This window comes from Glycine soja, chromosome 17, assembly GCF_004193775.1.
Source record: "Glycine soja cultivar W05 chromosome 17, ASM419377v2, whole genome shotgun sequence".
NCBI lineage: Eukaryota > Viridiplantae > Streptophyta > Magnoliopsida > Fabales > Fabaceae > Glycine > Glycine soja.
In genome coordinates this window covers 1086208-1111319 of record NC_041018.1, presented here as the reverse complement: position 1 = coordinate 1111319, position 25112 = coordinate 1086208, and the positions used below count along the sequence as shown (strand labels likewise).

The 25112-nt window shown below is 33.2% G+C and overlaps 4 protein-coding genes across 5 annotated transcripts; 2 read left to right on the top strand and 2 right to left on the bottom strand.

The window, feature by feature from the left end:
* Positions 1 to 297: 297 nt before the first annotated feature.
* LOC114394118 (abnormal spindle-like microcephaly-associated protein homolog) lies at positions 298 to 10781 on the top strand. 2 transcript variants are annotated; one of them, XM_028355696.1, is made up of 22 exons: positions 298 to 1057; positions 1161 to 1629; positions 1741 to 1826; positions 2032 to 2145; positions 2256 to 2444; positions 2517 to 2582; positions 2914 to 2970; positions 3523 to 3645; positions 3725 to 3841; positions 4792 to 4899; positions 4992 to 5127; positions 5589 to 5720; positions 6179 to 6355; positions 6442 to 7277; positions 7598 to 7775; positions 7882 to 8114; positions 8613 to 8676; positions 8892 to 9034; positions 9340 to 9529; positions 9899 to 10124; positions 10213 to 10368; positions 10480 to 10781. In XM_028355696.1, exons 1-22 carry the CDS (start codon positions 410 to 412, stop codon positions 10568 to 10570), a joined length of 4539 nt encoding a protein of 1512 aa, XP_028211497.1. In that variant the 5' UTR covers positions 298 to 409; the 3' UTR covers positions 10571 to 10781. The 2 variants fall into 2 exon arrangements, with proteins under 2 accessions (XP_028211497.1, XP_028211496.1); XM_028355695.1 differs by having other exon boundaries at positions 8796 to 9034.
* Positions 10782 to 12576: 1795 nt separating this feature from the next.
* On the top strand, positions 12577 to 16708 carry LOC114392866 (polyadenylate-binding protein RBP45-like). Its single transcript, XM_028354112.1, has 6 exons — positions 12577 to 13008; positions 13420 to 13891; positions 15630 to 15685; positions 15757 to 15887; positions 15989 to 16085; positions 16178 to 16708. The coding sequence occupies exons 1-6, from the start codon at positions 12739 to 12741 to the stop codon at positions 16358 to 16360; spliced, it is 1209 nt and encodes a 402-aa protein (XP_028209913.1). The 5' UTR covers positions 12577 to 12738; the 3' UTR covers positions 16361 to 16708.
* A 1545-nt stretch (positions 16709 to 18253) lies between these two features.
* Positions 18254 to 19982, bottom strand: LOC114392097. Its single transcript, XM_028353133.1, has one exon. It carries the CDS (start codon positions 19948 to 19950, stop codon positions 18637 to 18639), a length of 1314 nt encoding a protein of 437 aa, XP_028208934.1. The 5' UTR covers positions 19951 to 19982; the 3' UTR covers positions 18254 to 18636.
* A 3892-nt stretch (positions 19983 to 23874) lies between these two features.
* Positions 23875 to 24822, bottom strand: LOC114391891. The gene has a single exon (XM_028352890.1). The coding sequence runs from the start codon at positions 24685 to 24687 to the stop codon at positions 24289 to 24291; it is 399 nt and encodes a 132-aa protein (XP_028208691.1). The 5' UTR covers positions 24688 to 24822; the 3' UTR covers positions 23875 to 24288.
* Between the last annotated feature and the right edge of the window lie 290 nt (positions 24823 to 25112).

Below are 25112 nucleotides of genomic sequence, written 5' to 3'. Positions count from 1 at the left end.
TTGATAATTAATTTTGTGACAAATTCGTTCTTATGTATCACATAGACTATTTTATTAATAACAATAAACAAAATTTAACGATTTAATAAATTTTTCGACTTCTTACATTTTTAAAGATTAAATTTTAAATTTTAATCTTTTAAAAACGAATTTATTAGCAATTTAAAAAATGACTATTAAATATTGCGTTTTTTCCCACATAAGTTTATGGCTAACTTGAGTAATGTGTACCGCGTAGGCTGATAATATTAGAGTATAGTATAAAAGTGTAAATTACAAAAATACAGTAGGCAGTGCTTTAGGTGCGAAAGCAAATGGTCATAAGATTTGAAATTCGAAATTCAAAACACAGTTTGAAGAGAATCGTGGACTTGTCTTTCCCTTTGTTTCCGACCAACGCTAGACAGCCATGGATTGCAACGAGGCTCCCTCTCCTTCTCCCTCTCTCCATTCTTCGTCGCTTCTGAAGGACATTTCCAACTTCACAACCCCCAGACGCCCCCCTTTCTCTCTCACCGCCGCCAAATCTCCCGCCACCCAATTCTTCACCGCCTCCAAACACGGCACCTCCTCCTTCCACCGCCGCCCCAACAAATCATCCACCGCCGCCTCCAAGAAACTCAAGGCCTTCCAATTGGAGCAGTTCCAGTCCTCCCGCAAGGCTCAAATCAAGAAGGAACACTCCCTCAAATCCCTCTCCAAGTCCCTCTCCGTCTGGCTCAACTTCCTCCTCCAAAACCCTACCTCCTGCGGCTGCCACCTCTCAGCCTCCAATGCCGCCCCCGCTCCCGCCACCAACGGCAAGCGACACGGCGCTCCGGGAACCTCTGTTGTCGGCGTCGATTCCACTTGGCGAACTCCCAAGCGCCAGAGGAAGACCTGGTCCACTAAGAAAAGTGCCGCCACTGCAGCGGAGGTTCCTGATTCCTCGTTTTCGCAACTCAGTGATTCTCTCAAGGACGTGTGCAGTTTCGACGATTTGAAGCAGCGAATGAGGGTTTATCTCAGCCTCGCAGCATGTAAAGAGATCTTCCATCAAATGAATCGCGTCACCAAGGTTTGTTTTCTCTTCCATTTATTGCCATAGACTTCGCATCAAATTTGTGTCCATTTCGGTCCTTAGTTTAGTTATTCAACTATCTGTCTATTTCCTTTCTTAGACTATTGACGAAGGAAGGCTCAATATGAAGGCGCATTGCCCTATAGTAACTGATGTAGGCTTGAAGACTAAGGCCACGAGAATTCTCATGTGTTATAATCCTATTTGGCTGCGGATTGGATTGTATATAATTTTTGGTGGTGACTCCTTGGTGTTGAATGGTGATGTTGATTCTGATCAGGATGTTGTGTTCTTGAAAATGGTCATTGACAAGCTATTTTTTTCACATGAGGGTTTAGCTAAAGAGTATGCTTATAATAAGATGGTTGAAAGTGTATATAGGTCGGGTTACTATGAGAATTTGGGGAATGTGATTTTGAAGAGAATTTTGTTACTTGTGCTTGTCCTGGATAAAGCTAAATGCCAGAGTTACCTCCCACTGGAGTACGGTATTGATGGGTTGGATGGGGGTTCCCCTTTGTTATTAAAACCAGAATCCTGGATTAAATCAAGTAGTCAGCTGATTCATGGTGGGTCTTCTTTCATGCTTTAGTCCTATTTTGTGTTAATATTTTTGTAACAGCAGCTTCTACATTGTAGTTTGACTTTTCTCTTCTTTTTTTTTTTTGGTTGGAAATTAGAATTTCTATCGTCTGATGTAATGCATGGAGAAGGCAATCTTCTAACACATTTGGTGATTTTAGGTTACAAATTATCTCATCAACAGGTCAGTTATTCCTTCCATATGCTATGCTAGTTTATTTGAGTGAGGTTTTCAGCAAGATATGCGAGTAAGCGCAAGCTTGCACATGGATGTGGGCAACTCTCTTTTGGATGTCTTGCACATTATATAACAACAGTAGAAGTGTCTTGGGCAGCTCACTGTATTAAGTTCAAGATATGTTTTATTTGACTGATTTGTGATTTTGTAGGAACCTATTGTTGAGTATGATTTTAGGGTCAGAGATTTATTTGTAGATCTCCAAGATGGATTGAAATTGTGTAGAGCAATTCAGCTCTTGCAGCATGATTCTTCAATCCTCATGGTAGGTTGTATATATTTTCATATGCTGGAGATGATTCTAGCATATTTGACACTTTTGTCTAGATAATCCAATTAGTTAAGAATTGTGATGCATCATCATTGTGTGGACAGAAAATCGTAGTTCCCTCTGATACTCCAAAGAAAAAATTGGCAAACTGTGGTCTTGTCCTACAATATATTAGGCATTCTGGTGGGTCACTACTTGATGAAGATGGCATCATGATTGTGGCAGAGGATATTGTTAATGGAGACAAAGAACTTACACTTTCCTTGCTGTGGAATATGTTTGTTCATTTGCAGGTGGCATTTCTGTTTTACTATTAACTTATAACCTAGACAGCAATGAAAGTTTTGTTGCCATTTAACCTGCAGCTACCTCTTTTGGTTGATAAGACAAGTCTAGTTGGGGAAATTTCAAAAATTCGAGGATTTGACACGGTATGCTCCATGTTAGATGAGCTTTGTAGTTTGATTTAGTTATAAATTATAAAAGAAATAATTGGCTCCTCTAAGGTAAAGTAAGTAATCTGAATCGTTGATGAGAAAATCAATTGTTGATATTATAGCATATCCATGATTTGATATGCATGTGCATGTAGTATTGACCATTCATCTTCTCGTATACGATTGAGATCATCCACTTTACCCAATAAAGTGAGTTGTTCACTTTAGAGTAGATAGATCCATAAAAAATATCTACACTTTTTTTTCTTCTTTAAGCTCACAACTCCTAATATACTTGAGCTGTGATTTTTCTTCCATCTTACAGGATCTCATAAACAATGCAAATTCTAGTTCTATGGAATTGCTTTTGAATTGGATTCAGGTACATCTTAGAGTACTTTCATAAAAGCACAGTAATTTTCCTGGATGTTTTACTTTTTGGTTTTGGATGAGGTTAATCAGTATTGTTGAACATAATATTTCTTCCAAATTCATCTCAATGCTTGTATTGATTTAGTCATTTGTTGTTAGGTTATGTTTTATTCTCTTATTTATTATTAGATGGCAATTAGGGATTTAGTCCTTATTACTCATTATTAGATTCAGACTAATTAACTGTAACGTGTGTCTAAATGATGCTGTGTTGGTGGGTAGTTAGATAAATGGAAATTTGTTTTGTTTAGTTGCATACAGTTCCATAACTAGTTGTTCTTTGACAGTGGTTGGTCTGCTACACTTTGTTTCAGGATTTTAGTTTTACTTTCTTGCTTGAGCTTCAGATGGTGCATCTGTAATTTGCATGATCTTGGTATTTAATTAAGAAAAATATTCCTTTTGATTGTGACAATTATCCTTGTTGGCAATTTGTGGCAATTATGATTGTGCAATTCGTGACAATTAGAAAATATTTAACCTTGCTCTTCCTATTTTGCAGGCAGTTTGTGACAATTATGATTGTGCAATTGACAATTTTCATTCCCTTGTTGATGGCAAAGCTATCTGGTGCCTACTTGATTATTACTTCCAGAAAGAACTTCATAATTCCTGTTCATTGAAGGTTTTTAACTTCTTTAGATTCCTGATGACTGCTGATGATAACATCTTGTTCATAAGCTTTATTTTTCATTAATTTACAGGAAGTTAATAAGAAAAGTGGCAAGGCATCAATTATGTCGGTGAATGAATATTCAGATGCACTATATAATTTTATATTATCCCAAAAGTTGACTACATTACTGGGGAACTTCCCAGAGGTAAATACCCAAATTTGTGTAAATATGTACTTGCATGCATGCTGAAATTGTTTTCGAGACATGGTCACATCTCTTTAAATTGAAAACAGTGATACAAAACGTTTACTTTATTTTATAACTGGTCATTGATGTACTCTAATACCTGTTAGTGATTCAGACTAATTAAATTTTCGAATAATTCCTTTTGTGAAGAACATTTTTTTTTGTATATCTAACACTCATGTTGAACAGTTGAAGCCTATTAGGATTAAACCTGGACAAAGCACAAGCTGCACAAAAATATGCGCTAAAATTTGATTATAAATATGGGTTTGGGAAGTATCAAACTTTGGGCTAATTAAGGATAATAAATTAATAATGGTCATTTTCCTAGTTATGCATGCATGTGAAATATGCTTAATATGCCTATAGTCAATAGTGAATTCATCTCAACTTTTCAATATGAACTCCTATAGTATATTTGTAATTGATAGAATACAAGGAAGACATACTGGTATGTGATTTTTATTAAGAACCAAAAAAGGAGCCTGGACTCTTTATTACTTGAACCAGAGCATCAACTCCTTAGAGAAAAGTGTTTCTAAATCAAAGCTAAAATGCATAACCAACTTCTACAATTGCCTTTTCCCCCTCTATATTCTTATCCTGCACCCCTATCCAACAGGCCAACTCAGCATTCTCCTAATTCTCACCCTCACTTGTTTTCTTCATCTTACAAACATACATTCTCCAAATTCTGGGCCTTTCAGAATTTGGGCCCACATTATGGTCCAGCACTCTATCAATAGTGAAGTTAATTGTAGAACATTCAATTTTGTGTCACAAAGCACAATTAATATAGTTGGACTTGTGTGTAACTCAAAGCAAAAAATAAAATAAAATTATACATATGGTTTATCTCACTTGATACTATTGGCAGTATAATAGAATTTTGGTATATTTTTCTTCAGGTGCTTCAAATTAGTGAGCTACTTCAACATAATGGTGCTTGCAGTGATCGAAGTGTGGTGATTTTGTTGGTTTTCCTAGCAAACCAATTATTTGTTAAGAAAAATTTGGTAAACAGAATAAAGATTATGGTCACATCCTGCTGCTATTGTAACCTGGAATTTGTGTTGATTTGTATCTCCTTTCTTTTCTTCCTTTTCAGGATCACTTAAATTTCCATAAGCTCTTGGGTTATGACTGCCAAAGTCCAAACCATAGACATTTGAGGTTGCTGCGATGCCTTTCAAATTCTGAATCAATACAAAAGCCTGATGCTTCTGATGTGCATGGAAATGAAGGTTTGTTGCCTCTAGTGATGTGAACTTTAATTATTTATGCATGCCATTTGTTTTGTGCTTATTGTTCTACTTCTATGTATATATTAATTAATTTGGTTTTGATATATGGAATAAATTTTACTTTTATAAAGTCTAGTATCATGAATAAAAGTGAAAATGATTCATCTTGATTTAAAACAGTAGTAGATCAGTTGGGCTTTATCTTTAAAATATATGATCTCCTTTATATAGATTTTGTCCAGGAATTAATGCTAGCCCATTTTCAGTTATTTCATTGCTTGATAGTTGGCTGAGTAGACAACAATCTGCCACATGTTCTGTGGCAATATATTTTCGATGTGATTATATTAGTGTCCCAAAACAATTAATTATAACAATGGCTTGCTCTTATTCACGAAATAATTAGTTTTCTTTCTTCATTTCATGAAAATCTGATCAAAATCTTTTTATGATTAGCATAGATGGTGCGAGAAAATTCAAGGCTATCCAAGCTTGGTGGCAAGATATGGCTGAAAGAAACTGTATCAACAAACCTGCTGTCTCTAATTTGCAGAGATCCAGTACCACTGAATGCAGCACCAACATTAGAAGAGGTAACTAATCAGACTTGCATAATCCTATTCGCTACGATTCACCATAACAGGCATAAATACATTTACAAAAACAGTGAAAAAATTATTAGATCTAATTGATTGTTACTTTCTTGATTATTATCCCTGAAACACTCAAAAGTGAAAATAAGAAGCATTGCTTAGTTCAACTCCCATCAATCCTAATTTTATTTATTTACAATGGAATTGGGTGGGATTTGCAATGATAATGAGCATATTTGCAATAGAATTCAAACAGGCTTTTAGACTTCTGTGCTTTTAACATGGAAAATACAGTCTTTGAACTTTTTTCTTTATTCCGGGCATTGCTTAGTTAAAGAGAGTGGTATGATTGTTTTTTACTCTTATTACTGCTTATTAATCTGCTGTAATTGCATGCAAAATTTGTGTTGTCGATGGTATTTGTTTTCTTGTTAACAATTGGTACTTCACATTTTCAGAAAATGCTGCAAGAACAATACAACTGCATTTCAGAGGATTGGTTGCACGGCGCAAGTTTCTGAAGATGATAAATGCTGTTACCTTTTTGCAAACTGGTTTCAGAGCTTGGCTACAAGTGAGGCAAGGGTCAGTCTGCATGATGTTATCAACTGTTCAAGTCTGTGACTCTTCATGTGGTATGCAGTTTATCACTTTGTCTCAAACATTTGTTGGTGTTATGTTTCATTACTTATTGGCATGTCTTGCTTATTCAATCAACCAGAAATATTGAAGCAATCAGAAACATATAAGAGATATGCCATGCTTTTCATTCATAGACATTCATTTTTGAGGTTGAAGAGGTCAGCACAGCTTATCCAGCAAGCAGTTAGGAGTTGGCTCTATCGGAGGCATCAGCAAGAATGTAGTACAAGTCCTGATCTCATGATTTCAGATATGGTGGCAGCTACTATTACTGTTCAGAAATTTGTCCGTGGTTGGCTGGCACGATCTAGATATATTCATCAGCTAGATCAGAAAGAGAAATCTTTAAATTGTTCCCAACAGAAAGTCACTTTTGATCTTCAAACAAATGCAGCAATTATCATTCAGCTTGCATGGAAAAGGTTCATATGCTGCAAATCTACTCAGAAGCAACACCTGCTTGCAACTAAAATTCAACGAAATTTCCGTAGGTGGTTGTTGAGAAAAAGTTTTTCAAATCAAATTCAAGCTGTCATCAAAATTCAATCTTATTTTCGAAGGTGGAGATGTGTAAATGCTTTTCAGCACTTCAAAATTGAGTATAAGGCAGCTGTTGTCATTCAATCTTTCTTACGGGGATGGTTTGCACGAAAGAATGCTTGTGCGCATAGTAATCACCTCTTTGCTACTAAAATTCAACGAAATTTCCGTATGTGGTTGTTGAGAAAAAGTTTTTTGAATCAGATTCAAGCTGTCATAAAAATTCAATCGTACTTTCGAATGTGGAGATGTGCGATGGCTTTTAAGCACTTCAAAATCGAGTTTAAGGCAACTATTGTTATTCAATCTTTCTTACGGGGCTGGTTTGCACGAAAGGATACTTGTGCGCGTAGAAATCACATTGTTGAAATTCAAGTAAGACAGTGGCTTGCTTTTCATAATCATATTTATCTTCATTTATTTTGCATGACTTTCCAGTTTGGCATGAAGAAATTAATGAGTGGATGAGGTGTTACTTCTTTCCATAACATTATTGTGTACAGATGCTACTTATACAAGGCTGAGTGCATCTTCTACCTTTTGTTGAATTGTCCTCAATGTTATGTTTCTTCTGTAGAAATTACTAATTTGTATTTTAGGGCTATTTTTTTGAATTTTCAAAATTGCCTTACATTTATTTGGAACTTTAGGTATAGAATATTATGCAACTTGCTACTTTGCTTTAATGATTTCAGAGGCATTGTCGTGGTTGGCTAGTGAAGCGGGACTTCTTGTTCCAAAGAGATGCTGCAGTAAAGATCCAGTGTGCTATTCGAAGCTTGAAGTGTCAGAAGGCTCTCAATTGCCTGAAAGATGCTGCTTTGGAGATTCAATGCTTTATAAGGGGGCATTTAACTCGGAATCAGCTATTAGGTTATTATTTAATTATTTAATGTTTACTGTAGCTAACATTTTCTTGCTTTAGTTGTGGTTTCACATTTTCTCATTAATACTTTTATATCATGTTTTGGTGATGTAGGTAGTGCTTCCAAGTCATACACAGCTATTCCTATTAGTTGCATTTCAAGACCATTTGGCTTTTGTTGTTTTCAACTGGAACTATTCTTGTTTTCGGTTGTGAAATTGCAACGGTGGTGGAAGGGTCTCTTGTTGCTTAAACTAAAGAATAAATCAGCCATCATTATTCAGTCATGTACCCGTGGGTGGATAGCCAGGCGAAAGGCCACTGTTTTCAGACAACATGTCATCCAAGTATGATATTCTAGTTGTTATCATGATATGCTATGCTGTAGTGCCTGTGTATTTTGATTGTTGTTGCAGTTCACATGCTCAGGGTATTTGGAGTCAAATAATATTATTGAATTAAAGATATTGTAATTTCTGGGGAAATTTGAGCAGAAGCATATATGATATTTTATAGAATATATACTATCGTTGGCCCCTGAAACAATGAATGGGAGCAAATTGTGTTTTGGGGTTGAACTAAGTCGGTCTAATAGCATGTTTGGTTTCTTGTTGAGAACTCCAAAATTAGTTTTTGGACTAGTTATGAGGTACATGCTTTTGTCTGAACTATAGTTTGGTTTTACAAACACGACCAAATACGCACTAAATTTTTTTTTTAATTATTAAACCATTATGAATTTATGATGCTGCTACTGCTTGTAACTACTGCCCAATTTTCATTTGTTTTCAGTTTTTTTTTTTGTTCTTATGTGTTACTAAAGCCTCTAAACTGCCATTTGCCAGGAAGATGCCGCATTGGTGATTCAATGCTATATTAGGGGGCATTTAACTCAAAATTGGAATTTAGGTAAATATTCATATTTTACGAGTGTTTTATGCATAATCTCATTAGGCTTGTAAATACATGATTTACTAGTGGTTATACATTTACTGCATATACTATTATCTCTTGTTATCCTGATGTAGGTGGTACTTCTAACCTAAGTGAAGTCATTCCTGCTGGCTACATTTCAAGACCATTTGGCTGTCGTAGTTTTCAACTGGAACTATTTTTGCTTTCAGTTGTGAAATTGCAACGATGGTGGAAGGGTCTCTTGTTACAGAAATTGATGACAAAGTCTGCCATTGTTATTCAGTCTTGTGCTCGTGGGTGGATAGCCAGGCGAAAGGCTACTATTCAGAAACATCGTATTATTGTCATCCAAGTATAGTGTTTTATACTACACTGTAGTTCTTTTGTATTTTTGTTTTTTCTGGTTGTTCACATACAAAGATGTGGTAGTTTGGGGGGAGGGGAGAAGGTGAAAATAACATTACTTTCCGCTTTCCCTTAATATTTACTTTTATGATACATATATTTCACTACTAGATGGATCAATGAAATCCTTTATGAAGTTACTGATGATGATTGTAATTATTTTTTTGCCAAATTTTCATCTATGTTTACTGTCTTTTTACTAGGTTTTCTTTTTCTTCTTAATCTTCCTTCTTTTTATCTGAACTTTTGTAGTCCCACTGGAAAGGTTACCTTGTACGTAAAGAGTCAAAAGAACAGTTATTGGATTTGCGTTTGAGGATGCAGAAGTCTGCTAGAAATGTGGATGACAGCAAGCGTCTCATAAACAGACTCTTGGCAGCGCTTTCAGAGCTACTTAATATGAAGAGTCTTAGTAACATCCTTCATACTTGTTCAACATTGGGTGAGAGTTCATTTACAATGTTTTATTTAGATCTTGTTGCTACCATTGTTATTTTTTAAGATGGCTTCACAAACATGCAGTTTAATTTCTTTAAATATGTGCTCTAACTATAATTTGCATGACACAAATGAGTAAACGTTGGTGTTTTTAGCATTTATTAAGGTGGCCGAAGACTTTAAAGTAGCCGATAGTAGTTGCATTTCATGTGATTTAGGGTATCCCTTCTCTTCCTGGCAAGATAGTGATGATGCCATTTCACTTTTATTCATTCTTATTTCACTTTGTTATATAGCAGCAGTTCATTGAAAAAGTCCTCACAAGTGATGGTGTTCATTCTTTCTTGTCATTTGTTTGTCTGTGTTTTCACAGATATGGCTACAGGACATTCTAAGAAATGTTGTGAAGAACTTGTGGCTGCAGGGGCTATCAACACCTTGTTGCAGCTAATTCAAACAGTCAGCCGGAGTATACCTGACCAGGAGGTTCTAAAGCATGCTTTGTCAACTCTCCGAAATCTCGCTCGCTATCCTCATCTACTACAAGTGTTGATCCAGAGTCGTAGTTCTGTTCAGATAATTGTCTTGGAGTTATTGAGGTTGTTTCAGTATTCAGTTGTAATTAGCAGTTGGAAATTGATGTATAGGATTCTGTGTTCTTATAACTCTTTTCAAAACTTCTTCCAGGAATAAAAATGAGGGCTATTTCGTTGCTTCTGAACTTTTGAAGAAGATATGTTCAACTCGGGTAGGCCTTGAGACAATATTCAAGTCCCCTGCCCTGCTAAAACGATTGCACAGTCTTGTTGAGGACCTTACACGGAAGGGAATTTACGAGAAAAGGTCAGTCTTTGCTTGCTTGATTAGAGGATTAGTTTTCGAAATGCCAATTTTGTTGATGAAAATCTAACGGGGAGCTTGTGTTTTTCTATTATTTGTTTTGAGGCAATGCAGAAATCCTAGGGCTCCTAGGCATATCAAAGAAAACAGAGAGAGAAGATTGAAGGAGGCTGCTGAGATTCTGAAGCTGATAACAAGCGCTTGAAACTTTTTTTTCCCCCCATCAAGTTCTGATGTGCGATTGTAGAATATATATGCAAGGAGGTCAAAGTTTGTGCGCTTCTAATTTACATTCTTTCCTCATCTCGTGGATTTGGAATGAGTTTTTTTTTTTTTTTTTATATATGTTTTATGATTAATCTCTTGTAACTTGATACACATTTTATCATTTAGCTTGAAGGAGAGCTTTGTGATCATCAACGTTCCAAAAATCCGAAGGATATTGCTCTTGAAACCAAAACAAGCCTAACACCGTACATTGACAAGTCTTAAGAATAAAAAACCAACGAAAATAAGAAGAAATCAAGCCATAAATTGTAAAAAAAGAAAACTTTTCAAATGTCTTGATAATATAATCGTTTATTTATTTTTTCATGTGTATTTAAAAAATATTCGTCTAAAATTAAATAACAGAGTAAAAGTTCTCTCACTTTAATTATGCAAAAACATTTTCTTTTTTAAAATGTTTCACCATTAACTAATATTTTCTTATTAATTAAGACTACATTTATTAAAAATTTATATCTTAAAATAGGAAAAATATTCCACAAACTACCTGCTTAAAGAATTTTTATTCCATCACCTAACAATAAATTGTTATATGATAAGTTAGTTAATTTTTATAATAATTATTTTAAAAGTTATTTAATAAAAATTTAACTAATTGACAGTCTATTTATTTTTATATTAACTTTATAGAAATTAAACCTTTTTAAAATTATTTTCTTTTGTTTTTTCAAAACTTTAACCCTTTAAATAATTAGAAGGTTCATTTGGTAAAAAGTCTTTGATAATAAAGTATAAATAATAATGCTTGTTTCTAGTAGGAAAAAAAAGTATAGATGAATCGAGAGATTCAATAAAAAAAAATGAACGAAATAATGCATAACTAATTGTTGGCTTACTTTTGTAGAATTGTTCAAAGATCACAGTCCTTTACAATTAAATTAAAATTTAACAAATATACACATAGTTTTTCTTTTTTAGATTTGGAATGTTCAAAAGTGGCATGTAGTTTATTTTCCAACTCTAGATAATGACTTGTGTAAAATTGTTCAAGGATCACAATCCTTTACGATTCAAATTTAACACATATAAACATAATTCTTTATAAATTTTCGAAAGTTGAATTATAACCGGCATGGAGTTTATTAACCAACTCTACAAAATCTAAATACATTTATATATGGATCTGGTTCTTCTTTAAAACAAGAAATTCAGCTGTTGAAAGAAACAAACTCAATAATCCTATAGATATATCTCAGAATACTAATTATTGATTTTTTTCTCATCAATAACTTGCTTTGTCGAAAGTAAATAGATATGAAGTTAAGAATATATATATATATATATATATATATATATATATATATATATATATATATATATATATAAAATTAAATTACGCTAATGTAACTTAAATAATAATTACATCGTTAAATAATTTTTAATTGAATAATATTTTTTTAAAATTATTTTTACATAAATCATATATATAAAATTTTATATTAATAAAAAATTATTTAATAACTCATTTGTATATATTAAAATCGAAGTAATATAAATATTTTAAAATATACTAAAATAAGGCCATTTAATTATCTATATATCAATATTTAATTATGATAATATTTAACATCTTCATAATATATAAATATAATACAGTTAGATTGATAAAAATAATATTTTGTATTAAGTTATTAAATGAGTGTAATAATTATTTAAATTATATAGGTATAATTTCATTATATATATATATATATATATTTATTTATTTGGTTATACCAAAAACATTTTCCTTACGCGAAGGAAACGATTATAAAAAAAATAAATAGCTTTTAATATTATATATTTTTCCAGAAAAAAGTTATATACAATTTGAAAATTGATAAAAATATAAAAGATAGATAATTTTAATTTTCAATATTTAGGTGTAGAAAAGAAAAGATATTGTTCCATAAGAAAAAGTAAATAGGTATCCGTGGCAAGAGACAGAAAGAAGGACACGGTTCGAGGTTAGGGTTTGAGTCTCAACCACTCTTTCTTTAAAGCACAGTCTCACATACCTCATTGCCTTTGCTTTGTTCTCTCTCTCTCTCTCTCTCTCTTTTCTCTGTGTGTGTGCGTGGATTGGTGAATTTGAGATTGAAGAAGATGATGCAGGCTGGACCCGGCGGCATGGCCCAACAAGCGAACCAGCAATACGCACAGCAACAGCAACAACAACAACAACAAGCCTACATGATGATGCCGCCGCAGCCTCAGCCCCCTCAGATGTGGGCCCCATCGGCCCAGCCTCCGTCCCAATCGGTAGCTCCTCCGCAACCCACCAGCGCCGATGAGGTCCGTACCCTCTGGATCGGCGATTTGCAGTACTGGATGGACGAAAATTATCTCTATACCTGTTTCGCACACACCGGCGAGGTATTCTCTTTTTAAAGATTCATTCTTTCCATTTAATCTTTCATAGACTACTATCGCATGATTTTAGAATTATTAAAATAGATCGAAATCGAATTACTCTTCAATTTTTGCGAGGGTATTTGTCCAATCAAGAAACTTATGTGGACGAGAAAGGAGATTCATACTGTTTTCTTTTTCTTTTGAAGATGTAAATTTGAGATTTTTTTTATGCAGATTTGTGTTCTCTGTTGTCAAACTCTTGTTTTATGATTATGAGATTTTGCTAATTGCATAATCTGGGAGAATTTGATTGATTTAGGTGGATTGTTATTTATATGATAAATTGTCAAAATATTGCTAATATTTAAAAGTGTGCTGGTGATTCAAGGTCATTCTGAATATTAGTTACTGATGAATGTTGATTTCCTGCAGCTGGCTTCAGTTAAAGTCATTAGGAACAAACAAACTAGTCAATCGGAGGGATATGGGTTTATTGAGTTTACTAGTCGAGCTGGTGCCGAGAGAGTCCTTCAAACATACAATGGCACCATTATGCCGAATGGCGGGCAGAACTTCAGATTGAACTGGGCAACTTTTAGTGCAGGTGAGAGGCGTCATGATGACAGCCCGGATCACACCATATTTGTTGGAGACCTGGCTGCAGATGTTACGGATTATCTTCTGCAAGAGACATTTCGGGCACGATATCCTTCAGCTAAGGGGGCCAAAGTTGTAATTGATAGGTTAACTGGACGGACAAAGGGCTATGGTTTTGTTAGGTTTGGAGATGAGAGTGAACAGGTTAGGGCTATGAGTGAAATGCAAGGGGTTCTTTGTTCAACAAGGCCCATGCGAATTGGACCAGCCTCTAATAAAAACCCTAGCACTCAGTCTCAGCCAAAAGGTTTGTTTCCTTAATATTTGTTACGTGCTTGCCATTTCCATGCAAATATCTGCTTGATATGCGGCTTAAAGATATTTTTTTTTATCTGTTTTCCTTTAGATGCCTACTTTCTGTCTGTTGTGTTAATGATACATTGATACTGGTTGGATATAGTTCTTCAGTTCTCTAGTTATCTTTTGCGTGCGTATCCCGGAAGTTATTGTTTAATTTACAATTCTTTTCAGTTACACTCTTGAAGATGTACAGTCGAAACTCATTTCTTCCTGTAATTTCCTTTAAAAATTTGGGCCAAGTAAATGATATTAAATAATAAAATCTTATAAAACTCCCATTGTCTCAAAGCAGGGTGTCAAGAGGCTCTGTCATCTCGGAGCCTGGAACTGATTTCAGCTGAAATGGTTACCATTTTAGTGCATGGCCTTGTGTAGGTCAGTTATCTGTTTATGTATTGCCCATTATTTCTTGTGGCATTTTCTTTTCCGCCTCTAATTACTTATATTTTTGTTGCTTGGCTTTTTAGCCAAATTACATGGCGCAACTATTCAAATTACTTTCATTTCAGTCCTCCATTCTTGCTCCTTGCTCCTTTAGTTTTACTCCTTTGAGATTACTGGAAGAACTACATTTTTGAGTTTCTTTTTTAGCTTTCCCTTGTTCTAAAACAAATCTTGTTTACTTTCTACTTTCTTTTGTTCATCTATCTGTTGCTATTAATTCAAGTATCCAATCTCTAGTCCATGATGAATTAAATTTGGGATGCCAGTGGTAAGTGCTTTGATTTTGTAGAAACTGCACTCTGCCAGATGGTTTTGTTATCATGTCATTTTTTATTGTCACAAGGCAAAATTCTGTCACCATTTTTCCTAAATTTCTCAGCACAATACTTTGCAATTAAAGTTGTAATTTCCTTTATATTGCTTAATCCTTTGGGCATACCAATCTATCGAAGTGTCAAGATGTTAAAATGACGTAAAGTTTTTCTATAGTCTGCAGTAACTAGCATTTGACAGCTTCCTGGTTCACTCATTTCAGTCTCTATGGCCAACCCTGATATGTTATCTTTCTTAAAAACTATAATTTTTATAAGAAATAAGAAACAAGATATGCATATATAGATAGATAGTGACTTTCTCAAAGAGATCAAGACTCACTCATTTTCCACATCCATTTTGTTTGTTGCATTGTATATATATCATCTGCATTGTGAAATGCCAAAAATCCTGCCCTTGCATTGTGCTACAACTATTTCTGTTGAATTTTCTCGTGAAATTAACTGAATCCATGGTTTAATTTTAATGATTTCATTTATATTAGTAAATAGTGTTCTCATATTTGAATATTTATTGTGCATGGCACTGACCATGTTATTGCTTGTGCTGTTTCTCTATACATGTACTTCTTTACTAAAAGAGAGGTTAGTTTTGTGCTTATGATTTCATTTCTAATAGTGAAGGGTGGTGAAAGCTTGTAGTGCATGTGTAAGGCACCTATATTTGTTGCTTGTGGAATTTCTCTATCTGTTTGCATGCTTCTAGAATGAATAATCTGGAGTTGAATTTGGGATATTTAAAGTTTCCTACTGAATGTAGTAACATTATGCTGAAAAGTTGTGCCATGTATCTTTGAAGCTTGATGTACTTTGCTCGTTTTCTTTGTTTGGCATGTTTTTTCAAGGACTGCTTCCAGAAATTCCTTGTTTAATGTCATCCATCTTTTTACTTCTCCTTTGAACATGCAGCATCATATCAGAATCCTCAAGGGGCACAGAACGAGCATGATCCAAATAATACCACTGTGCGTACTTCTTTGCAATATAGAAACTACTCTTCTTTGTGCTTGTTCATGACCTGAATTTCTTAATGCAGATTTTTGTTGGGAATTTGGATCCTAACGTCACGGATGATCATCTGAGACAAGTTTTTGGGCAGTATGGGGAGTTAGTTCATGTGAAGATTCCAGCTGGCAAGAGATGTGGATTTGTCCAATTTGCGGACAGGTAATTTATTCATTCAGATATTTGGTGTTTATCTTGTGTTAAATTACTGTCTATATGTATGTCCTCTGATTGTATCACGACATGTCATGTTCATGCGACAGGAGCTGTGCAGAAGAGGCACTGCGGGTTTTGAATGGCACACTTTTAGGCGGACAAAATGTTCGGCTTTCATGGGGCCGAAGTCCTTCAAACAAACAGGTTACTAAATTTGCTGAATTGTCGTAATTCTGATCTGGCAATGTGTTAACTGATTTTAATAAACCAATTTGGATTTGTCGGATGATTTTCAGGCTCAACCAGATGCAAACCAGTGGAATGGTAGTGGTGGTGGTGGATACTATGGATATGCGCAGGGGGGCTATGAAAATTACGGTTATGCCCCTGCTGGACAGGATCCCAATATGTATGGCAGTTATCCTGGCTATGCAAATTACCAACCACCCCAGCAACCGCAGCAAATAGGATATAGCTAAGAAGTTGGGCCCCAATTTTTCCGATTTCTTCTGTAATCCTATGCTATGCTATGCTCGTTTTGGTTGCTTCTCTTTTATTGTCTCGTGGAGAACAAACTTGCCTCATCTTTTCTAGTTTCTTATGATTACTAATAGCATTTACATTTTATGCGAATTTTATTTGTTTGCTGAATACTATTTGGTGAACGTTATCACATTTGATTGTTATGTATAATTTGCAGTGCCCTCGACCTTGAGGGGGTGTCATAGTGTTGTCTAGTGTATAATGCGTTATGCATGCAATATTGTGACGAGATGCAGAGAGACTGTAATCGAGCTTTTAAATAATGTATAAACTATTACAAGTCATCCGTGTAAGTCTTGACAGTAAAAATCCGGGAGTGAACCCTTCAATTTGATAGAAGTATTACTTCAGTCGTTAAACTACAACAAAAATATCCAATCTTAGTTCTTATATATCAATTACTACTAGTCTTTGATTATTTTAACTAAATTGATGGATATTTAATATTTCAAGAGTTACTTAAGTAATATTATTGTAGGGACTATTTTTAAAAAATTGGTAGTTTATTTTTCCTCAGAATCCTCATATGAATGTATTGCCCAATGATCCAACCAGTGTTTCACATGTGTTGCTACTTGTAAACAAATACCTAACTTTGAGTTCGTTTATGAAAAAAATGATTGACAAAAATTTGAACAAAGTTTAAGGAATTTGACATGTACTTAGTTCTTCGCGAAATAGTTAATGTAATTATGCATTCTTTGCTCTTTTCAAACTTGTTTGGCAGCCATAATATATGATAAAATTATATCTTGTAATCACTTGTTTATTGCACTAATAAAAATATATGTTATCTCTTATTTTATTGGTTCATTAGACAACACATGATGTCTTTTTCTACGTATGTCAAATATTATAATCTGCATATATTTATAACAATTTTGACATGTAAGTTTAAAGTATATTATTAAAATATTAAAACAATGAATAGTTATTTAAATTCTTAAATGAATAATTATAATTATAATTTTTTATAACAATTTCAAGAAAAGTAACCAAATAAATAAAAATAATTTTGTGTAGTATTTAGGGGTTTGCTTTATGTCATCTTTTATTCTTGAGAATATTAGGGTGAGAATAAATATTCTCATGTTTACTAGATGATTATAAAAATATATTCTTGAGTATGTTTTATTTCCACGAATGTTACACTCACATTTTAAGGTTTTTATTTCCAACAAGAGAAATAAGATATCTTATAGTCCCATGAGAATGAAAGTCATTGTTTATGATAACTAATTATTCTCACTAAATTCTTCTACCTTTTTTTCACTTTTTTTCTATTTTTTTTCTAAAATTACTAAATACTAATAAAAATGTATGAGAATAGCATTCATAAGTGTAATATTCTTGGAAATGAGATTCCTGATAATGCAAAAATTACAGCATGAAACTAACGTCCTTTTTTTTTTTTTTTTGAGTTGATGAAACTAATGTCCCTAATGTTATTTGGTTTACTATCTGTCGTACATCAATATGAAATTAAATTAAAGATTATCGTACTCTTCGTATCCTCTTATTTTAGTCATATCTTATTCTATCTTATCACTGACAATGAGCCCTTGAAATAAGGGATATATCTAGCAGGATATCGTATTACATAGTTTCCCACTTTTCACCTGTTTTATTTTAGTAAATATCAGAACCCGAAGTTATTGTATTATTTGTTCATATTCTATCACGCGCACACATTTTCGTTCTTACGAGTAATTCTTAATAAAAAATGTTACTTTCAACCAAACACTGACCAAATTTAAATTGTTTATATTTTCTTCATATATCAAGAGCTCAGTAACAAGATTAAATTGGAAACAAGCAACCTGCTCATATATTATTTATCTCCGTCAACAATCCAGCTGCATGTGTTCAGACACCACAGTTAAGATGATTAAGATGTATAGACAGTTGAAAAGAAAACTTCTTTATTTAAAAAAGGGACAGCAAAACAAAAGTTATTTGCACGAGTTTCCCCCTCAGCTGAATATGCAGTTATCTGCGGATGCTGCTAGTGTAGCCTTCCTTAGGACTCCTTAGCTGTTTTAGTTCCTTTTCCTCCATTGCCGAAAAAAGAGCAAAGCGAGATACTCGAAAGAAAAAAATAAAACATTGAGAATTGAAACTATATATCTAAATGTCTACCATACTGATTTATTTTCCAGCCTGATCTCCAACTATGGAAGACAACCTTCTCCATATTTTCAAACCAAAAATTTCAAGTGTCTGATCCAATCTGTTTCTCAGATTCTATTGACTTGGCTAAAGATTCAGTAGGTTGATTGAAATCCACCTTATTGATGTCACCAAAAGAGCTACAGTTCTGGGGATCTCTCTTCCCCCACAAATCATGTCCTTCAGATGAGAACTTGGACTCAGAAGGAACAGATTTACCAACCTGTTCAGATGGCATGGATTCAGGCTGGCTGGTGTCAAGTCTATGGTTTGATCCCACAACAGGAATGCTAACAACATCAGTACTTGGTTTTCCGTTTGAGTTTGAGGTGTCAACATTGCTTGAAGTCTCAATAGCAAGCTTTGTCTTTGTATCTTCTAGCACATCAGTTTTTGGCAACTCCTGCTTCTCCACAAAGTAATTAACAGTTTTAGTAGTCTGCTCACATGACAAGGCTTCAGGTTCAGCAGATACAGGGATCAGGTTGAATTCAATATTTGATATATTTGGTTCATTCAGCTGCTGCACATAAGGCAGAGTCTGCTGTCCTGTTCCGAGCTCCATATTGGTGTTTTCAATTGGTGGAACTAGGTTGATGAGTTCAGATACTGCTTCCGAGACTTTTGTTTCTCCTCCATCAGCACTAGATTCTTTTACCTGTGTGGAAGCATCAAGTTCATGCAATGTTTCCCCTTGTTTAACAGTTTTGTCATGATCCAACTCTGACAAGATAGAGGTAGACTGATTCACATGCCCGGGCTCTTGTATCCCCTGTGGAATTCCTTCACTGGAAATGGAATTGGGTATCAAAGTAGAGGAAGATTGATTCTCAAGTAAACCCGAGATGCCAGAATGGATCTCAGTTGGTAGCACTTGCTCTTCAGACATAGGCACCTGCTGTAATTCTGGCTCAAAAGATTGCTTGTTGCATTGCACTGATGAGGGAACAGAACCATGTATCTCTGCCTGTGGGTTAACAACTGGAATTGGAATTTCTTTCCTTTCAATCATTTTGACATGTGGAGCCACATCATTTTCTACATTAACTGGAGAAACTTGGTCTTCTACAAACACAAGGCCTCTTAAGAAAGCATCAGTGTCTGCCACCTTAACACTAAGAAGATATCCAGCATTAAAAGTGCCATCAATGACACCAGTGACTACCTTCCCCACCATTTCATCATCACAAACAGTTGTTGTACCTGCTGTTTGGTTGGAGTTCAACACATTGTTAGAACCAGGCATTACAGGCACATTCGCCCCTTGAACTACACTTTCTTCTTTTCGTGGTCGGCCACGTTTTCGTTTCATTGGAACATTCAATGGAGGGCCTGATCCTTGATTCTGCTGGTTCATCTTCCAGAAAGCCAAACACAGAGATGTCTTTAGAAAATATCCCTGAAAAAGAGCAATATTATTAATTGACCAAATAAGTATGTCTGACTATCAAATATTCTGTAATCTTGACGCTGGATAAAGATAAATAAGTGATTTTAGAAGAAATGTATGATGGTGTGTGTCTGAGAGAGAATAATAAAAAGAGAAATCCAATTAAAAAATTTTATTTGAGAATTATTAACATTTTCCTATTCATTCAAAAATGTATTTCTTTCTGTGTTTTGATTATGAACAAATAACATAACCATTATTAGAGACTTTGACATTTTAATCCTCTATAGCTACCATATTTAGTATCCATTACGTAGATAAAAGAAAGTTCTATGCAAATCAATATAATCCACATGAATACAAAATTATTAGGGTAAAAAATATAGGATTATTTTTCTAACACATTTAGTATCCATTACCCTTTATGTGTGCCTGTGTCCATTGTTGTGTGTATCTTTATCCAGACGATGGATACAGTATGTTGTCTAATATCACCACTCTTTCAAAATGATTAAAATGCTTCACATGTCAGAGAGCTCTGCCATATTTCTAAAAAGTCCAACAATAGGCTTGATATAAAAAGTATGGCCCACAGGCTACATGTAAAGAAACTAATTGTAGTATAATGTGGTAAAAATATGATCTTTAAATTTATTAAACCAGTATCAAGTTATTAGTAATCTCCCTTAGTATGTAATTTGTCAGTACCACTTAAAGCCTTAACCAAAGATTGTGACATGCATGGCCTTGAAATGAGGTAACCTCCACTCCCCTAAACATCTTTAACATTTTTTTTTGAAAGGCCATTGTTAAACATCTTTAACATTGATTGCTCTTTAGTTGATGGCCATCACTTGATTCTAAGTTTTTTGCTATATCTATCATGGAATGACAAAAAACACATCATAAAGAGTTGGCCAACGAAAATATCCTATCTAGCGTCTATGAACTTTGGTAAAACTGCTGGTTAAGGAGCGAGAAAAGAAAAGCATATGAAAAAGGCCCTGAAACATTAACTCCTTCATTTACAAAAAAAAAAAAAGACAAGAAATTGAGAGTATTTAAGCACCTGCACGAACAAAAAAATTTCTTGATGGCAAGAATTAGATTTAGGGCATAACCTCAGGAAAGATGAATGCCAGAGTCAGAGTGAGCTGAATTGACAATGATTTGGAATGAGAATGAGATACTTGAGTACAATTCAGCAGATAAAACAAAACGAGGCTTCAAGAATCAAGGGCACAAGCAATATCACAATGTTATCATTTAAATGAGATCAATATGCGGCAGTGATTCATACCGAAGAATTATTACTTTTCACAATTTACAAATTAATTTATCATTCCTGAAAGGAAACTTTATTGTATACCGTAAGCTTTTGTATTCAAGGAATTTACAATGCATGTTTGATAACATGTGAGCTAGTGTCAATGCAGAGTAAAAATCATAGATGAGTGGCAAGATCATAAGATGAAATTCCTTGCTACTTGAAGAATACGGAAAAGGAAAATAGTAAAATGTAGGTTTGTTTCTTTTGGTACATATATAAACGTAAATGAAAGCAAGAAAAACTCACAGATGGATAGAAGAAGTTGGGGGCGAAATAATGAACAGCAAAAACTAAAACTTATGGCGAAAGAATCAATCTCATTGCCTTGAAATGGAAATATTATCCATCTCACACAGAAAAAGTGAATGAAAAATATGAAACTTAATTGTGTTGAATATAAATGGTATTGTTTTGTTGGATTGATTAGGATTTACGATTACATCAGAATCACAATCAGATCCACCCTCATAATCTCTCTTCCTTCCCAGTTCCACCATATATTATTGGGAATAATAACATTCTACACGTGGCTGAATAATAAATAATTATTGTTATACAAAATAATATTTTTAAGAGTTATTTTTAATGTATTTTTTAGACTTTTTTTCTTCTTCTAATAATATTTTCTTTTAAAAATTTAGTCTTTTATATATCTTTTAATCTATCATTTTTATGTTTATTTTTTTTATTAAATTTTAATATTTTTAAAAATAATTATCAATAGTAAGATAACATTTTCTTACAATATAAAATGTTTATTTAAACATAAAAATATATTTTATATCGTAATTAATATTTATTTATTGTGAATATTGATTTATTATGGATATAGTTTATGTTAAGAAAGACCCAGCATATTATGGATAAAAATATTCAAGTTCGTAGAAAAAAAGTTCATAATAAAAAAGGCCCAATAATATTTAAATAAAAAATAAACTACTAAAATAATTTAATTTTAAATTAAAATCAAAATTATATAACATTTAAAAAAAACACTTAAAATTAAATAGTACTTAAAAACTATTACATAAAAACAAAAGTAAATTTTATTCTATGATGTCACTGACTCATTGTTATGCTTCTATTCTATAGTTGGATATAAAAATGATTTTTTTAGTACAATGAAAATGAAACAAACAAGCACAAATTGAACAAAAAAAAACCTCCCATATATAATTAAAACAATATTATATTAAATTAGAGCGTTTTAGGAGCTACTATTTAATTTAACAATAACATTTTAAATATTTTTTTAGAGAAATTTCAGAAAATTTTCTTAACTTTCTATATGTGTCCATCTATCATTCTTTTATCTTTATTTTAAAGTTAATTTTTAATATATATTTTTTTAAAAATACCGCTAGTTAAAAGTAACCTGATATTATAATATGTGATTGAAACTTTAGCAGGACGTACGGTAAGATTGAAACTTTTGTAGTAATCAATTAGTATAGTTTATTTTTCTTTTACTGCTGGTACAGGGTTTATTTATAATTTGTGAACAATTAATTAATAATGAGCAAGTGGTAGTTCCTACTCCCTACCCTACACAAAGACGAAGCCACTACGTGTCAAGAGTTTGAAAATTTTGTCTTATATATATATATATATAAGTATGCAGGGACGGGACACCCAGGGGCTTTATCCCCCTCTCTCAAACTCCTTTAATGTTATATTAATAACAAATGTTTTTTATTAAAAGATATTTTAAATAAAATAATATACTAATTAATGATTAATATATATTAGTTTCAATAAAAAAGAAATATATACTAATTAATAAATTTGATAATATATGTTATTATTTATCATTAATTATACACTAATTTTTTTAATAATATATCTTGTAACTAATTATATTCTAATCCAAAGAAATATATACGATAGTAATTAATTGATATGATAAAAAATAATAACTCTATAACTTTTTATCAATTTTTATTACTTAGACTAACTATATTTTATGTATTATTATAAGTGTCATATATATATAATCAGTAACATTAATTATTAATAATATCATATTATAGACATATTTATTTATTATATATAGTTATTATAAAATTTGATGATTTTTAATTATTATTATATTTAATAATTTTGTTTATCTTTTTTTATTGTAAAATTATCATTGTGTGTTCTGTTTAATTGTTATTGAGCTAATAAAACTAAAAAGTTTTCCAAAAATTAAAATAATATTAATAAATAAATTTATAAAATCATTATTTATTAAATATTTATTCATTTGAGATTAGATACTTAAATAATTAGAATACAAAAAAAAAGAAAAAAATTGAATTATGTTTGACTAACAGTAAATATACATCAGTATGCCAAGTCTCCTGAACAGCTGGACTAGGTCATGTTTCTCTGTTTCGCTCCAATTGAATTACAGTACAATGACTTGAGATTTTTTTATTTTATCTGAAAACAGCGAAGAAGTAGGTGGAATGGGTGCATCATACATCATTAGTAAGAAATTCTCGTGAAATTTCTCTGTCTGATCATATAAACATAATTCTCTCATTTTTAAACTAGAGATTGATTGCAGTTTTTTACAGAATTGATTCAAAAGACCTAGCTGGAACATTGAATCGCGTTTCATTAAAACAAGATAATGAGAGTACTTATAAAGAAAATACCCTTCTATCAGCTAGAAATTAAACCAGCAAATTAATAAATGATAAGTACTCCGCAAATACATATACTAGCTTCTGGAAATGTTTTTGCTGGTGTCACATGATTCACAAATAACCGTATAGTGTATCTTTGATATCACTTAATTATTCGCTGGCAGAAATAATGAACGGATCAATTACAAACCCCCCAACCTAGCTCTATACAATTACATAAATGGTGGATTAATTTCTTAGGTGTTCAGTGTTCTATACAATTACTGATGCAAAAAACCTTCTCAATCTATCTACACTCCATGATCAGCACCATAAGTAGTAGATCTCATAATTAATCATCAATCAACTAATTAACTCCGGAATACTCTCTAGCACGGGCTTCCATAATCCGTGACGAGCTGCATCATGATCTCTAGCCCTTGTTAAGCGAAGCAGAACTTGTTCTGCAGATACTCTCCCTACTTGCTTCTTATTAGTTTGTTGTTGCTTCTCCAACAATTCCACCAACTCTTTCTTTGAAATCTTTATATTCGCCTTCCCATTAGCATCAGGAAAAGCTCTTAGCGATCTCATGAGCTTCTCCTTCTGCACATTTCCTAAACTCAACCCATGACCATGATGAACATGAGCATGAGCTTCGTCAAACACCTTCCTCAAGCTGGTCTTCTTGGACGTCGCCAAATCACTCCAGTCCTCGCCATCCCACTCCATTGATGATGCTGCCTTGCAACAGTTTCCCATATTTTCACAGATGAATGAAGAAATCTATGATTAGATCGATGATTGCTTAAAATTGTTTGTTGTATGTAATTAATAAAATGATCCAAGATCGATATCCCTGGTTACATATGCGTTATTTAAGTCGTCTTAGATCGAAAAGTGAAGTTTGTCATGAGAGATTTAATTTGATAGTAATTATATATATAGGGGCATGGATGATAGGAATAGTACTGACTATTAATTGGTTATTTATTATTTAATCCTCTCGGCGGTAGCTAGAACTGGTCTCATTTTTGTGCATGGCAGTCGAAAAGGTGGTTTTGTTGACCAAATATATATATATAGATATATGATTTGAACCATCATGATTCATGTTTATGTCGTGTACGACCACGCTTTATCTTCTGTTGCGAGCGTGTGAAATATAGCATCTTTAGGAGTGGAGT